Below are 18,005 nucleotides of genomic sequence, written 5' to 3'. Positions count from 1 at the left end.
CACACACCAATAGCCAAAGGCAAATTGTCCCAAATTGAAACTGCTTAGGGTAGATGTTGGCATCACAGAAACCAGTAAATTACACAAGTATTTTACAGAGTTCATCTGTTGTAAAGAATATATTTACAGTGTAGCAGCACCAAGCCCTTGGGGAAAACTGTAGTGATTATTTCACAGTAGTAAGTAATAGTTCTTCCATCAGAATGCATTTCCAAGCATTTAACTAGTTTTTAATGTTTCTCCAGGTTAGATTTGCCTTAATTTGTGTTTGCTGTACTGGCATGTTGTTACTAGTTATTGGAAACATGGTAACATTTGGAAAATGCTACTCACCTTTAGCAAGAGAAAGACATTTTATGCTTTCTGCTGTACTCATATAAGCTCTGGCCACACATCCAAACGCATGTACTGTTGGCCTGCTCTTATGTGAGGGTTACATTCCCAGGTAGCATGTAAAGCTAAAATCACATTAACAGGTTGAGACTCATTATTTGTGAGGGTTCTGTTCCAAGAACTCACGTGAATGGCAAAAAACGCACTAAAGCAATTTAAAAAACAAAGTCTCTCTGCTCTGGTGATTTAAAAACAGCCTTGCTGACCTTTTAAAATGCACACAGAGGCAATCAGTCTCTCTCCGGGTGCTTAGGCTTCACTAGGAGGAAGCAATCCCTCCCTTTACCAGGAGCCCCAGCAAGGGGGAAGGAATGGAGAAGGTGATAATCGATGCCTTCTTTCATGTGCTCAGGGGAAAGGGAGGAGTGAAGCCTGCAGAGAGAATGATTGATGGATTGTCAGCGGGCTGCCCTCTCTGGCATTATTAAAGAACTGTTTTCCTTTAATTTAAGGGGCTCTTTTCATCAGCTTTGAGATACAAAAGTCTGTGGAATCTGTGGATAATTAGGTTATACTTGTAATCACTTGCATGACTGTCTCTCTGCAACAGTAAAAAGCAGTTTTTTAAACTGTGATTTTAAAGGGGTGCATTTTTTCCCCTTCTCCAAAGATCAGCACATTTCTTCTCATTTGCAAGGGGGCATTTGTGTTGAATCAAATCCGTGTATAAAAAATCCGTGTATAACAAAGTTGGACCTGTACTCAAAATTAGCCTGAAAATCCCTATCATCTGAAAAATGCATGTTGTCTCTTTAAAGAGACGCATGTAGGAATTAAGCCTGAACACTGGTTTCATTCTCCAACCTCAGATTTACTCTAGGGTAGTGGTTCTCAAACTTTTAGCACTGGGACCCCCTTTTTATAATGCCAAATGGTCAGGATCCACCAGAAGTGATGTCGTGACTGGAAGTAACATCTTCAAGCAGGAAATTTTTTAACAATCCTGCCCACACTTACCCAGTGTGAGTAATTCCCATTTACTATCATTGTTAAAAGTGTACTCATAGTAACCTGTTAAAAGTACAGATCTGTCACATTTCCAAAAGCAGTCACATACCATGGTAGCATCAAATCTAATAGATTAAAAAAAATATTGAAATGAATGGGAACCCACCTGAAATTGGCTCACAACCCACCTAGTGGGTCCTGACCCACAGTTTGAGAAATAGTGCCCTAGGGCATGTATTAAGTAAGTGGTAGGCAGGCAGAATCGCCTGCACTGTTTAAATTGTTTTTTTTTCCTGTTGTGTTTGCCAAGCAGTATACACCTCAGTATACACAGATTTGGGACAAGTAGTTTTAACTATCCCATTTGTGGGTTCCAAACCCAAAGCTGGAACCTGAGTTCCTGGATGCAACCGGAAATGTTCTCCAGTTTCATTGGGGAGCCTTTCTGAGCCCCATAGAGGCCATGCATGATTTTTACGAAAACCAAAAGTGCTGGGTCTGTGTATACTGAGGTGGGTGCAGATGGGCCATGAGTGGAGCCAGGATCCAGCACTTACACTGGATCCTAACCCCACTTCAGGTGGCCCAGCCTAGTGCCAGGCTCCTTGGATCTGCACCCCCTCTTTAGTGGCGCAGATCTGAGTAGCCCATTCGGGCCACTGCCATGTTACCCCGGGGGAAGGGGGGTTGATTCCTCTTGTCCATGGTTGCACTGCTGCCAGCCCCAATCCTGCGCTGGATTGGGCTGTTAAATATCAGGAGTGATCTGCTCAGCACTTGTTTGAATATAAGCACATCTTTTTAAAATGAAAAAAACCCAGTCCATTTTATGCAGTCATATTAGTGTCTCTCTCCTTTGCCTTGACTAGAAGTATGAGTCAGAGCAACCTACAGTTCTAGGAAAGCTTCAGTGATCTGACAACATTAGAGCCCATCAAAAATAGTCAATTAATAACAGAGTCGGACAACTTGAATTTAATCAAAATGAACTGTGGCTGCAAAAGAAAGGTATTTGCTTTTAATGATCTGCTCTAGATAAATCCCTTCAGAAACCTTATGTACTGTAGCATTGTTGAGTGACTTCACCAGTGTTAATAGAGTCTGCTCTAGCAAAATGAATATGACTTTACTTTCAGTAAACAAGTCAACACTTTGACCCACATACTGTAATCCCATTATTGTTGCTACCCTCTAGTGATGTTTCTCTTTGGAGGAGGTTAGCCACATCTGCCTAGAGTTGCCCTTTCATTCCACAACAAAGCAGTCTTTTCCAGCTTTGATTTCCATACATTATTATATGGTTCTAGGAAAGATACCACTGTTGGTGACAAATCAGAAAGTGTTCTTTATTTCTTTTGTGTCATTAGCTTCACAAAGCAGATTAGTGAGTCATTGACCACTCCATGACACCAACTGTCTTTGATTCTTTCCTGGTGCTTTTATTTTTATTACAGCATGTTGTGGGTAGGTCATCCTCTGGCACTATGAAAGGGTGCCAGCTTGATATTTTGTTACCCTCTTCAGCTCTAAAAATGGACCAGTGGAAGAATGAACCTCTTGGGCGCTTTGCCCTCTTGACTCTAGCTTATCTGTTGCATTAATGGGGGGGGGGGGGGAAGGAAACACAGAAAATCTGCTTTGAGGGCTTTTTACCAGTAACAAACCAATGTTTATGGGATTAAGCGCTAAAAGGCAGACATAGAAGGGCTTCTGTTTAATCAATAATGTATGCTCCAGTTAGTCCTATCCTCTGGACATCATTAAACATGTATTTTGTTTCATAACTGATGATTTTGGCTGACTGAAGATTATAACTACATATCCCCGAGCCTTTGCGTCGACCATCAAGCAGATCCAGATTGAACAAGGCAGTCAGCTATGTTTAGTGTTAATATGAGAAGTAAACTTAAAAATAAGTGAGAGTTGGAGTTAATTATAAATGGTGGATATTTGGGACTTACAGAAGCTGACCTCGTGCCTTTGAACATGGTCTGACAATAGCGGATGACAAAAGGGGATGTTTAGGCTGCAATCTTAGGCGCACTAAAGTGGGAGTACTTTTCATGGAAGTCAGTGGAACTTACTTCCCAGTAAACATACATAGAATCAGACTGTGGTGGAGGCTGTTAATAGGCAATAGGAAAGAATTCAACTTTTTCAGTTTATAGCTTTGAAAGATAATTTAATTAACAGCTGAAGAGAAATATAGAATTAGTGCTGTTTATTAAAAAAAAAAAAAAGCATTTGTCTTTATAAAGGTCTGGGGTAAAGAGCAATGTTTAGTATTAATATTTTCTAAGAATGTGTATTAATCTTCTGAGGCGATTCTAATGAAAGGCGATCCACATGCTAAGGGAGTTCTGTACTCGGCTGTCAGAATGGTTTAGGCAAGTTAAACAAATCTGCATATCGTCCCTTCTTTTCTATAATTTATTGTGCTTCCAAGATTCGCTTTGTATCTATGTATGTAGCTGAGTTGTGTCCTAAAACCAGCAACATCTGGCTTGCAAGAGCTGCATGGAGGAAAATGCAGAGCATTTGGCTTTCTCTTGCTGAATGTTCTACGAGTTCGTCCTCCCCTTGGTCGTTATTGTCCATTTTGTTTTCCACTGTCCACAGTTCTTCCCTCCTCATCCTTTGTGGCAGCTGGTTTAACGTAATGATACTTCTAGTGTATTCCTTTCTTTGTTCAGGACTGAGGGTTTCTAATGGTCTGGCATCCATACTTTTTTCCCCCAGTTTCTCTCTCCTGTGGTTCTCTCCCCTCCCCACTTTGGCACTCCTGCCGTTACAAAGCAACCACTTAGGCCTTCCTGAATCTTTAACGACCCACAGTTTTCTTGATTGTACAACTGTAGTCCAATGCGCATTCCCAAAGGCTTTGAATTTGAAGCAAGCAGCACAGCAATTAAGAAAGCAAATATTTTACCATTGCTATTTCTGCTGCTCTTCAGCAGAATTAAACTCTCATTGTTTGCATGCTACAGAGAAAGCGAAAAATGGCTTTGGTTATCCTTGTTATTCGTCCATTTATACAACAGAAACAGCCAGCAAACACTTTGTGTATCAGCATGAAAGAGAAGCCATACTGGTGAAAGAAGTGTTCAGTTTACCTAGGTTTCATTTATTAGCAACTAATCTTGTCCTTTTTCTAATATTGTTTGCTTTTTACTTTTCCACGTACTCCAAGGGCTGTTGCAAAATATTCTGAACCAGGTTCTTAAGCTTTGCGCCTTGTGTGCCCCCAAGAGAATTTCAAACTATTCATGCCCCACAAGTATATATATGTATGTGCGTTTTATTTCAGTTATTATTTCCTATTTCCACTGTATCCTGCAGGGCTAGAGAAGCCTCCAGAGGTCTCCTTGGGGAAAAGGGACATTCATCCCCTTACCCTGAGTAAAGCCCCAGCCTCCGCAATCGGGCTTCTCAAGTCTGTGTGGCTGCAGCCCAATCGTGTCAAACATGTCTTATGGCACGTTTGCAATACCCAGCACTGCAGCCCAGGACCAGTGCTGAGTATTGCAAACGTGCCATAAGACATGTTTGCACCTCCCTCCTGGGCTGGCCCTCCCCGTCCCAAGAACACTTGCCCCACATCCTCTCTCCAACCTCCCCACTCCTCCCCACTCCCCCATGCTCACCTTCTCACTGCCTGTGACCAGGGCTCCAGCAGTGGAGTTGATGGGGCAGCGCATGCCTACCCACCGGTGCCTACCCACTGGTGCTATTCCCTCTCCAAGTGGTGTAAACATGCCTTACAGCTGGTCTGCGACACCCAGCACCAGCGCTGGGCTGCAGTGCTGGGCCTGATGCCTGACAGGATTTGGCCCTAAATCTCTTTACTTTTGAAAGAGTCATCCAATGTGTTTTGTATGGTGTTAAACACCAGTGTATGGAAGGAAAAGGAATCTGTGCCCCCAGATTTTTATTTCCCTCTGAAGTGATCTCTGTTGAGTCTTTTGGCAGTTTGCTTTTTAATAAGAGGAACAAAACTTTTTGCATGCTTTTTTTCCCAGCATATATCTTCTAAGGATAAAGATAAGGAAAATGTCTTCGCTGAAGGGTAAAGTTCAGACTGTATTGGGTCTTATAGAGCCTAGCCAGCTTGGTTGCACCATGACCCATGAGCACTTGACAATGAACTATAGTTGCTGCTACTACCCACCTCCTTCAGGTCAAGAAGCACTATCTACTCAGCCCATTGAGATGAAGAACTTGTTTTGGCTTAAGCAGAATCCTTACAGCCACAAAGAGAATCTTCTTCTGTGTCAAGAGATCGAGGCTGTGAAGGAAGAGCTATTGCATTACAAGGCTTCAGGCGGTAGAACCATAGTAGAAAATACAACCACAGGGATCAAACGAGATGTGAAGACCCTAAAGCGACTTGCAGAAGAAACTGGGGTCCATATTGTCGCAGGAGCTGGTTTTTATGTGGATGCCACTCATTCTGCTGAGACACGAGCTATGACTGTGGAGCAGGTGGGTATCAAAATAAATTGACAACTGAATACAGAATCAGTTGACGGTCCTGTGATGTAGTGATCAACATAGTTTGAAAGTGAAGTACTTAAGAATAAATTACTCTGACCAAGTGGGTAGATTGTATTTTATTATACCCAGTCATTAGGATCCTTCTGTAGTTTCTAAAACAAAATTTAATGGGGAAAAAATGCTGATGGCTATATGGCAGTGGAAAAAGTCAGGATCTGGTACCACAAAAGAGGGTTGAGGTCACACAGACACAACAATTTGTACAATAGCCAACCATTAAGCCCAATTATTCAGAACTTATCTTGCCCTAAATCAGTCAGATTGGAAAATCATTTCAAGTAGCCTGTTCCCTTTTGGAAAAACGGTTAGAGCATTGGATAAATATAGGTGGCCATTTTCCAAATGGTAATTCACCAGACTGTAGGTTTAACCACTTAGTTGTCCTTATTATCCTGCCAAATTGTGAGAAGAAACAGCCCAGAAAGTTCACATTTATTTCAGTGTTTAATATTAGAAGTATTTGGGATCTTTATTTAGAAGTTTGGTGATGTTTTTATGACCAGAACTATGCTGTATGAATGTAACTCTTGTTTACATATATCAGTTAGCCTACAGTAAAATTGGTTGTATTAGCCTACGTAAAATTTGTTATATGTCATTTTGCTTAAGGTTGCAGTGTCCAAGAACCTATCAACAAGTTTGAGGACTTGCTGTATAGTTCAACTTATAGTAGGTTACTTGTCTTGTTTTTTGAGGAAACAGTAATGAAAGAAAAAAATTAAAATTGGCATCCACATATTTTGGGTGCTTACTTGTATCTAGAGATAGACATGCAATTTCAGGGGAAAATAATAATAATAAACTTTATTTATATCCCGCCCTTCTCCCTAAAGGGACCCAGGGAAAAAAGGGAAAAAAACTACAAATTTCAGAGGGGAAATTGCTTTTAAGCAAATTGACTAAATATATTCCAAGATAAATATTATCGAACTACTTTGGGACTGTCCCTAAACATTATCACAACAATAAACTTTTTAACAGCACTTCCACCAATCACTCATTATTGTTTGCCTCACTTTTCAGCAAAAAATAAAAAATTCTCAAAGGATTTGATATAGCAAAAGAAACAGGAAGATGGTTCCATATTTCAAAAGGACTCTCACAAGGGAGACATGAGCCACAGTCACTGAGAAAAATGCTTCACTGAGATGAATAGGGACAATTGCTCTCCCCCTGCTAAATATGAGAGCCAGTTAGAGGGTATTTAAATAAATATATCCCTCTTTTTAAGAATTGCTGTTCCTTCATATCCCTTGAAGCATGACATATTAATGGATGGCCCATTTACCTGTAGTTGTAGTAGATTCGAGCTCAGTACCTTTGCCTTTGGTTTTGAAAATTCATGGGACTAGTGGTGGCGGGGAATATCATTTTTGTTCCTTCTCTTCCCAAATGATACTGATTCACTTAAACTCTGATACTCACAAAAAAGGGCCGTTACCAAAAGAACGTTTATTCTCTCTAGCTGACAGAGGTTATTGTTAATGAAGTTCTCCAAGGAGCCGATGGAACCAACATCAAGTGTGGTGTAATAGGAGAAATTGGCTGCTCTTGGCCTCTGACAGAGAGTGAAAACAAAGTACTTCAGGCGACAGCTCATGCACAGTCACAGCTCGGCTGCCCTGTCATCATCCATCCTGGCAGAAGTAGTGACTCACCTTTCCAAATCATTCGAATTATGCAGGAAGCTGGAGCAGATGTCTCAAAAACCGTCATGTCTCACATGGACAGGTAAACAGGCTACTTTGACGTTGTTGGGGTTTTTGAAAAACTTTCCATCTTGGAGTGGACATTCTAGCAATCTCACAGCAGTTTGTGCTCAACCAAGTTTAATCCATTGTGCTGGTATGTCATTACATTGAGCTAACTGAAGTGCTTAATTAAACTGTGGTACTCTAGAGATACTATAATGCTTATGTACTGTGTGATCAAATTTTCAGCTAAGTCACCAACAATCCTCAAATCACTCAAGCAGCCATACTTGCGCAAGACTGTTTAGTCCTCCTGAAGTCAAGAAAGCTTAAGTGCAAACATACCAGCCAAAATAGTTTGTGCACCACACTGCTCATTAAAATACAAACGTCTGTTTATGCTTCCCGGTTCCTGCCTGGGCACCTAAATAAATGATCACGTTTTTCATGTCTGCTTTGCATTTATCAAGCCCCATTTATGTCAAGAAACTGCTGAGCACCATAACTCAAATGGATCACTTCACTGAGACACAGCAACTACCATCAATATCTTTCAAACCCTATAAAGCTACATATACCCCTTCTAAACTTATTGGATCATGTATGCCACCCATCATCCCCCAAAACCTTATTGATTGTGCCCGTTAGGCTCTTGCACACTTTTTTTGCTGCTGCTTCCCTTGTCTCCAATTCCCCCCACCCCATCAAGTCCTTAAACAAACGCTGTGGCACTCCTTGACTCCTGCATCTTGTATCTCTGTGATGAGTCCTCTCCAACTTGCTTGGACCATAGCAGTTCGAGCAGGGGTGTCAAACTTGTTTCATACAGAGGGAACAGCATTCATGATGCCTGCTGAGGGCCAGAAGTGATGTCATTAGACAGGAAGTGATGACATTAAACATGTCATAACAAAAAATAAGCACTTTTTCTCACTTAGGAACTCATTAGCTGCAAATGACAGAAGAGAAAATACACAAATCTTGATCATATTTCAAGATATAAGAGATCCCAATTTTCACGTGGGTTGTCCTTGCAGTACTACTCAGCAGCTGAGAGCCCGAGGGGTGGATAAAAAGCTTTCACAGGGCGCATCCGGCCCCCAGGCCTTATGTCTGACACCCCTGAGTTAGAGAATAGAGACTCCATTTTCTTCTCCAGTGGTCCAGTGAAGGCACAACAAATGTGCTGGAAGTTCACAAACCTTGACAGTGTGCATGCTTATTGCCAGAAAGACATTAACAATGCTTTTCATTGGGCATATACTATAGTCGCATTCAGTCACATCTACAGCATGTAAATATATTTGGTTCCTTCGTGCTTGTCTAAATATTTAACTTCTTAGGCTTTGTAATGATCTTGTATGGCAAAAATAATACATTTTATGAGACACTGGATGAATGGGCAATTTTGCACTGGGATGCTGAAATGCAGATCTTGAGTCAGACTAATCCTATGTGTGGTCATTTGGAAGCAAGGCCTTTTGAGTTCAGTGAGGTATGCTCTGATAAACATGCAGAGGGCTATGGGAGATGCCACTGTCTGCATACAGTTTACCTGAAACACTTGGTGGAAACACAGGCCTATGTTCCTGTAAAGATTCCTGGAATTGGTAGATATTACAGATCAGCTTGCCCAGCCTGCGTGCACAGTGGGAGGTCCATCTAACTAACCACCTTCCCTGTCCCCAATGTGTGACCCAAACAGCTCTGGCTATATTTTCTGCAAGAAAAGAACAGGTGCATTACAGAAGTATAGAGCCAAAGTGAATGGCTTGAAATAACTCAAGGATGAGAATGCCAAACAGTATGTTGTAGGAAAATGCTGGATTGTAGTCTTCCAAACTAAATTTGGAAGGCTAAATAAAAACAGTAAGTTTTAAATAAGCTGCTTTAGATGGATCATCGGCTGCTACAAAACCAAGGCGTTGATCCCTCTGAAAACAAAAGCCACAACACACCCATAGAGAGCAGAAAAATGAATGCTTTATATCACATTAGTTGAGAGACATGATCAGTTTGGCTAGGCTTGATATGACCTTGTGTGGTTAGGAGTACTTGGCAAATGGCCAAATGTTGATTAGCAACTCTGTTGAATGCTGGAGGCCATTTGTGGTCATATGACTGCCATCAATTGAATTGTTGGGGGTTTCTGTATAGTCTATGTGGTACTGATTTTTCACAGAAAAAATCTGTATATACAGTTGGCCTCTGTATGTGTGATATATACGCTCTTTCTAAAAAAACAAAACCCAATATACTCTCTTTTTCAAACATGTACAAGATAAATTGGCCTTGCTTGCGAGTCTACAAATGTTACTAGCACACATATTCATTCACATTTGATCCTTGGTGTCACATTGGAATCCTGAAACAACAACAAAACAATGTTCTTCCAAATTGCAAAGGCTTCTCTGTCTGGTTGACTAGAAATTATTCTTGGTTCCTATAGGTGACCAGTATCGTGATTATTGACAAGTTTGAGTTAAATAAATTCCTTTTGTTAGAAACCTAGATGAGCTATGATATAAAGTCCTATGAGTTGTGATCCATTTTTTAAATCTATTTTATTGAAGCATGGGTATCCATATGCATAAAACCTAGTTCTTATAGATTGTGTTAAAGCTGTACTTGTAAATGAAAGTATATTTGTACATTGTAAGTGAAAGCCACACCCATTTTTGCAAAGCATTTTGAAAGCACATTTATTAGAAGTCTCTCATCCTGTGTAAACTGTGAAGATTATATAAAAATAAGGATTTTATTAATTACAGTTGGCAATAATGAGACTCCTGCTGATGACAGTTGTGTTTGAACAAGGGTTTTCTCTCACTCATCCCATCTGTTCCTCCTACTTGATCCTGCTGTTAAGTCATAATATTGAGTTTGTGACATCAGTCATTTCCGTGGTAACAGACTATGATGCAATTTAATGAACTCTAATGCCTTTGTGGCATTAACCAGAAGGAACTCCTAAGTAGTGTGGGTGAAAATTATTTTACCCACTGGACTGCACCCAGTTATCACCCATACATTTATTGGGAGGGGGGGGAGAATCTGGTGGCAAAAAGTTTAACAATCCTTCTCTTCTTGTTTACGTTTTTCGTATGCTGTTTTGACACGTCTACAGGTGCTTTTTTCCCTGACACCATTTAAAAAACAACCACCTTTGGTTTCTTTATGAGGTGAACCCAGCCATTCATGGCTCACATAAGCAGCGTGTTGACATCATATCATAAGGCAATCATGTTTCACCCCATGATGGCATGTGACAAGTCAAATCAAAGCAAAAGCAATTCTTCCTGCCCTTGCTGTGAATGAATGTTTTGGTTCCATTCAGAAGGGTTTTCAGAACAATTACCAAACTGGTGAGGGGATTTCATGGGAGTCAAAGTTGTTTTTTTTTTTGTGAGTGCACCCTTTATGTCTTGGGTTAGAGTTATTTCAAATACCAGTACGTTTAGTATACTGAATTATACCAATTAATGTAAAATATACTGAATAACAGCCGAATCCTATGCATGTCTACTCAGAAGTAAGTTATAGTCAATGGGGCTTACTTCCAGGTAAGTATGGATAGGATTGCATCCTAAGTGGTTAGTACAATATATTTGTGATTGTTAAAAAACCATCACTCAATTTATCAGTAATGCAAGTTTGTTCTAAAAGTTAATTAAAAGAAAGTGGTTGAAAGGTATTAGTGTTCTAAATAGGTTTCATCTACCAGAGGAACATATTACTGCCATATAGCAAAATTATGCTCCATTATTCAAATAGATTTTCCTTGGTGGAGAAATCTATCTCTGATTTCTTGGCCAAGATGCACTGGAATAAGTCCAACACTTTATCATAGGCAAAAAGCAAGAACAATACCAGCTTGAATCTGCCCTCAATGGCTAGCACACAGCTTCAAAACCAAGTAGTAGTACTACTACTACTAGTAACAGAACCTGAAGTAATAACAGTCATTCAGTAATTGGATAGTACATTTATGTTCACAAAGTCTGGATGATAGTTGATAGTTGCAGTTTACCTTCAGACCTACCACCTGCGTACAGAAGTTTGTTTATTTAGCACCTCTGTACTAATTATTCTTACCCCGATGCCAGGTAGTGCCAATATTCTAAATATACTTTAAAATTGAGGGGAGGGAGGGGTGGAGAGAGTGAGAAGAGTGGGTGCATCAGGATTATTTAAAAGATGGATTATTTAAAAGTTCTTTGTTCATTGACAGAACCCCGTGTATCTGAAGGGCAGAAGGAATTTAAAAAGAATTTAAACTATGATGGCCGGGCAATCTGTTGATTTACAGAAAATAGCAAAATCTCTAAACATGGTTGGGTCAGAATCTCTGTAGTTTAATCTGAGCTCATTTCTGATGAATGAATCCATCACAAAAGAGTATTGGTTAAATTTGGCATCAAACGAGGTGGAAATGCTTCATTCATCAACTAGGAGGCAACGCTGCTTTAAGCATGTTAACTCTGTATTTTGTGATCTTCACAGAACTATATTTGATGAGAAGAAGCTGCTGGAATTTGCTCAGCTTGGATGCTACTTAGAGTATGACCTCTTCGGGACAGAATTCATTATCTACCAGATGAATCCTGACATTGACATGCCAAGTGACAATGAAAGAATTTTAAGGTACACATTGCAACATGGTTACATATGTAGAAACTTATGCTGAAACTAATAGTGTTGCTGGCAGCAAAGTTTAAAAAGTGCCCAGACTGAACCTGCTTTTCACCTGAATCATTAGGATGCTGTACTATGCTGGCTTTCTGTGGTTGATGCAACATGTTTGCTTGACGTCTTATCCTTTAATAACAAAGGTTCAGTGCTGATGTCGTATACTCAGTCTCTTATCATGGTTAAGATGAAGGAAACAGGGAGACCCTCCCCTTTCATGAGTGAACTCCCCCTGCCCTTTCCCTAACAATCTTAACTATGAGGCAAGTCAGACATTATGGTGGCATTGTCCCTCTGTTACAATAAGTGTTGTGCTAATTTCCTATGTATTTATGTGAGTATTTATGCAACCCTGACGGAAAGTGGGGGCTGAACCTCTCTGCTAACTAAAATTCCCCCTCCTGAGACAGCTTCTCCCTAATGGGGTTCCAAGACCAGAAGTAACCTCCACTAGGGAAGAAGTTTGGGAGGAAAGAGTGGACAAGGAAAGACTCAACACCGTTTCTACTCGCTCTTCTCCATGCTCTGTTGTTGCTAAGAAAATTTATATATAGCAGTATCTTGCATTTTGTAGGGACAAGAGCATGGATGAAAGTCAAAAATGGATGAATGACAAAGCATAGCTTTATTTAGCTTGCAAATTTTGCTGGCGACAAATGCGTGCAGCAACTGTTATCCTGCACATGCCTGATATCGTCTGATCTTAGAAGCTAAGCAGGGTCAGGCCTGGTTAGTACTTGGATGGGAGACCGCCTGGGAATACTGGGTGCTGTAGGCTTATACCATAGTCTTTCGAGACTGAAGGTTGCCAACCAAACAAATGTAAATAACTATGTCACACATGTCATTGTGTGCAAAAATTAAATACACATAAAATAAACATAAGAACTTTGATGAACATTGTGGAAGGTTGGATGAAATTGAATGAAAGAGGAAATCAGGTGGACAAAATTTGAAATGTAGTTATAATTGAAAATGGCTGAAAGAGCAAAGCTATGAAAGTCCAGGTACTGCTGTACTGTTTTTCAGCAAAAAGTAGTTCACGAGTAAACTGCTAAGGATGATACAGACATAGATTAACCAATAAATAAATGATTCCCTGTCCCCAAATGGCTCCATCTGAAAATGATGCAAAAGTGACACCAGCAACAGACACTGGGAAAGACGCCCAGTGGGGAGGGGAAATTGCTCTCCCCATGATAAATGTAAGAGAACATCACTTTGGAAGGTGCCTTTTGGATCATAACTATAACAGAAGTTCTCATTGTTTGTCTCCTGCTGTATAACTTCGCATGGTCTGCCTGTTGGAATTACCACTGGAAGTAGTACTGCTGCTTGTCATGTTGCATTGCCGGTCTTGCTGCTAAGCCATGGGACTCTGGGGGTCTTGCAGTACCACCAGACACCATCTCAAGTACCACCAATGCTATAAGTACTACTGGCTGAATAATACAGCTCTATAATATCTAATTTGATTGCATGACTAAAATTATAATACTAACCAGGTTCCCTCTTAAACCAGCCTCAGGCTTTTCATTTCAAATCCTGATTACAGTGGAACCCTTGTTGGCATAAATCAGTGGGTGCCAAACCTCGGGCCACGGGCCAGATCTGGTGCCTGTGCAAACCTCTTCCCCACATGCATGGAGCTTACCATTCTGAGGGGGAGCCTGCTATCATTGCCTCTGCTCTCCCCCAAAGTTTGCACAACCCATCCACTTCCACATTCTGCCCCCCCCCCAAACCGGCTGTGTGTCCAGATTTCTGGGCAGATGCGGCTGGATGGCACAAACTTTGGAGGAGATTGGAGGTGATGATAGCAGGCTTCCCCATGGAACAGTAAGCTCTGGTTGTGCAGGGGAACGTTTTTCCAGTGTGCAATGGTTCCAACTTTGGAGACTGCTGGCATAAATCATGGACAAGGATGTTAAAGACATAATCCTTAACTCTGTTTAATGCTATTAGGTAAATGGTGGGGGCATTTGAACACAGGAGGAAGGGAATAGTTGAAGGAGTATGTGATTCTGCAACCCACCCTCATCAAATTACATCTCCTCTTCTTATTTTAGAAAGCTGATGCCTCATCAAATCCTACCAAACCCTTATTCCCAACATTATGCAATGTAAAGAGACAAGAGTACATATTATATTCGTTTTACATATTATCCAAAAATAAACTGTCCTGTTAAGCAACAAAATAGTAGCACAGTTATTGGTACATAACACCTGTTACCTGACTGTTTACAGAAGCATCCTATTTAATTCTACATGTGTGTGGGCACTTTCAAAGCAAGGTAGTTTGGTCACAATTGTCGAACCCAGGGCAATAAGATCTTTCTTAATTCTAATCAAATGTGACTTTTTAACTAGATACAAGTGAAGGGGCAAACCATTTTTCAGCTTCCCCTTGTCAACCTGTCACAGAGTTCCTCTGATTAACACATGACAAAATCATTCATAGAACCTCTTACTGCTTGGCTGATCTAGATTCAGTTTGGGAACAACTGAAAGTCCTCTTTAGACAGATGTGATTGGAAGTTATGCTGGGAGAAGGGCTATTATCAGTAATGCTTCTATTGTTGATTGTGGCAGTAGCCCTGTCCAATTCACAATGCAGTGTTTCTCTTACCCAGCTACAACAATTCCTCCATAATTCCTTCCTCAACCTGGCATTGAACAAAAGTGCCAGCAGGTTTTTATTGGGATACAAGATTATCTTTCCCCTTGAATTGCAAGTGCATTTATGCTGGAAATGCCATTACACCACTTCTCATGCTTTCAGCTTTTTGTTGCTTGAACGTACTGTGACAATTGGCAAGCTGGCACTAATTCCTCGTCGGCTCATGTTTGACTTGTATTCATCATAGTCATATAAATCAAATTGACCCCTGTGTCTATTACATAAGCATTTGGAGACAGGCAATATTTTTCAGACGTGTTCATGCTCATCTCCACCAATGTAGAGTTAAAGATTTGTAAATATCTGAATGCACACACATTTTTTAATTTGGCTCTCAAGATAGCATAAGATTCTACAAACATGTACAAATTCATTTTAGGATTCTATTATGATGAGATTATGTGAAAAGTTGTTGGAGCTTGTTGGCCTATTTATTTATCAATTTCCTTTATATGCAATCTCTTCCAAGGAAATTGAATGTGATTCAAACCACTGCCCTCAAATAATATTACATACATTTTTTATTCTCATTAACTCACTTGTGGTTACAGTGATCATATGGAACTCAGTGGCCTTGATGCAACATGGTCAAATCTGTCTTGTTCTTGACCACATAATCTGGGTGCTTCCTACCATGTGGTTGTTTTCATGCTGATGTGACAGAAACTGGATTGCCCAAAACCACCCAGTGAGTCTCTGACTCAACAGGAATTTGAATTCAGATCCCTCATGTTTAGCGATAGTGATCTGTCCATGGCACTCCAGTTTTTTCTGAACTAGGCATTTGAGTTAATAGGATTTGCTGGCCGTAGCAATCATAGCCAAACCATATCTTTCATCGCATACACTGAGGTTCAAGGAGCAAAATTTCTCATATGAATAGAGGTTAGATACATCAGAGACTATCTCTTCTCCACATCTGTGCATTTGCTTTGCAGGATGTTTACCAGTATGCTCTTGGATTAACCATCCATGTGCCAGATTCATGCAGCAAGGTTGTATTAGATTTCCTGCCTCCTGCTCACCTTTCTATTCAGCTATCAGCTCTCAATTGCATACAGCTCCTCTTGTACCCAAGTTTTTCCCAGCCAAAGTGACATTGCATTTCACAAAGTGACATTTTCCTCATTGATACTATATCGCTCTATCACTGATTGAGCAGTTTCCCCTGTGAACATGTAGAATGCTCATGCGTATTGTATTATATCACAGCAGCCCAGCCAATAGTTATCACTCAGGCAGATAATAACCAAGGGTTGGTTTGCTTTTTTAATCTGTTTATAGATATAATTTGTATCTCTTTTAAACACATCAGAGTTGGTCAACTCATTAATTCTACAGTTTAAATCTGTATCCAAGGGTTATATTCTACATTACCACCACAATCTGAATTGTACGTTGACAGATATGCCTTGTCTGTATTTTTCAGAGTTCGGATGCTGATTGACGAAGGTTATGAAGACAGAGTTGTAGTTGCTCATGACGTACACACAAAGAATAGATTGAAGAAATATGGGGGTCATGGATATTCTCATATTCTGGAAAACATCGTCCCCAAAATGCTAGTTCGAGGCATATCCCAAAACAAAATTGATAAATTGTTAATAGCGAATCCCAAGCAGTGGCTTACTTTTAAGTAAGAAAATGTTAAGTATTGGCATTTGAAGCTTTATGAGATCAGACTTGCTTTTGCAAAAGTGATAATTTGACACTTAAGTCCTTGGAAGAAAACTGGAATATTAATCAGGCTCCTACAAATCCAGCAAGTAGCTCTCTTTTAGAGTAGAACAGGCAATAGCATGTATTCTTTCCATGTCCATCTCCAGACATTCTGATCAAGGAGACAATTTAAAACAGTTCATTTCTAAAAGAGTTAATTGTAACCATGGCAGTCTTTGTTTAGCAATCAGGGTAGATGGGTAGCTCTGCTCTACATACTAGTAACTATGTCTGAAATCATCATAGCTGCTCGAAAATATGAATTCATACAGAGCTCCTGAGGACTCTCCAGTCAGTCTTCATAACAGCTTCACGCTGTGCAAGGCCAGGGTCTGTATAGCAATTGTGATGATGGATGCCGACACCCAGACTTGAGTTCCAGCATCATTGTTGAAAGCCATACACCCAAGATTTGGGAATCTCATTGACTTCATGAGCATACTTAAAACATTTTTGTGCATGCACATGAGCTTTTCCTTTTTAAACATTCAACAACTGCCCCTTGTGTCAAGTACTGCTCTAGAACAGACATTGAGCAGACTTGAGGCTTGTAGGATCTACTGTTTTTTTCCCTTCCTAGAACTGCAAAGTCCATCATTTGGAGAGGAGCAAAATACAGGTGCAGCCTATTTATCCACGGATTTTTTATCTTTGGATTTGTCTCAAGCAATGGGGTGGGAGGAACCGAAAGTCACACACACCTTTGCCTCCTTTGCTGGCATCTCAGTCCTTTTCCAGGCAGCCCAAAACACTGCAAAAAGGCTCCACCTGGCACAGGCAGGAAAATAGCCCTGGAGCCATGGAACAGGTTCCCCTTTCGAAGGAACAATAAGACTCCTGGAGTGCCTGAGCCAGCAAAGAAGCTGAAGAGGGGAAGGGGGCAGGTGGAAAATCTCTGCACCAGAGCACAGTGCAGCAAAATGGAGCACTCTCTCACTCACACACACACACACACAGCAGGAGCAGGAGCAGGAGCAGGAGCGGTAGCAAGAGAGGGAATTGCTTTTAAAAAAACCAGGGAGTGTTTGCCCAATCCCCCCCCCCATGGTGCAGGCTCTCCTGCTCCAGCCAACACAAACAAAACGATCCACACTTTCCTGGGAGTAAGCCCCATTGACTATAATGGGGCTTACTTCTGAGTAGGCAGGCATAGGACTGGACTCATAAAATCTCAGCATCCCACCTGTGAAAGAAGCCGGACAGCTGGCAAAGGGAGGGCTGAGTACGGTGGAGGGGAGGGGATTGATAACAGCTGCCTTAGTTTCCTTCCATCTGGAAGTGTCAGGCTGCAGGCTAACTATGGAATTTAGCACAAGGCATTAGAGGAACGG

At 40.8% G+C, this 18,005-nt stretch overlaps 1 protein-coding gene across 4 annotated transcripts in view; it reads left to right on the top strand.

The window, feature by feature from the left end:
- PTER (phosphotriesterase related) overlaps positions 1-17,625 on the top strand; it is a 31,970-nt gene extending 14,345 nt beyond the window's left edge. For 2 of the 4 annotated variants that reach the window (XM_066628599.1, XM_066628601.1), the window contains exons 2-5: positions 5,361-5,823; positions 7,361-7,626; positions 12,090-12,230; positions 16,385-17,625. In XM_066628599.1, the coding sequence (XP_066484696.1) occupies positions 5,392-5,823; positions 7,361-7,626; positions 12,090-12,230; positions 16,385-16,595 (1,050 nt within the window). In that variant the 5' untranslated portion in view covers positions 5,361-5,391 and the 3' untranslated portion in view covers positions 16,596-17,625. Of the gene's footprint in view, positions 1-2,264; positions 2,350-4,365; positions 4,433-5,360; positions 5,824-7,360; positions 7,627-12,089; positions 12,231-16,384 lie in introns of those variants that run through there. The other 2 variants (XM_066628600.1, XM_066628598.1) reach the window with 2 other exon arrangements.
- Positions 17,626-18,005: the final 380 nt, after the last annotated feature.

Source organism: Tiliqua scincoides, chromosome 5 (assembly GCF_035046505.1).
Source record: "Tiliqua scincoides isolate rTilSci1 chromosome 5, rTilSci1.hap2, whole genome shotgun sequence".
In the NCBI taxonomy this organism is placed as follows: domain Eukaryota; kingdom Metazoa; phylum Chordata; class Lepidosauria; order Squamata; family Scincidae; genus Tiliqua; species Tiliqua scincoides.
This window is presented reverse-complemented; position numbering and strand designations above follow the sequence as displayed.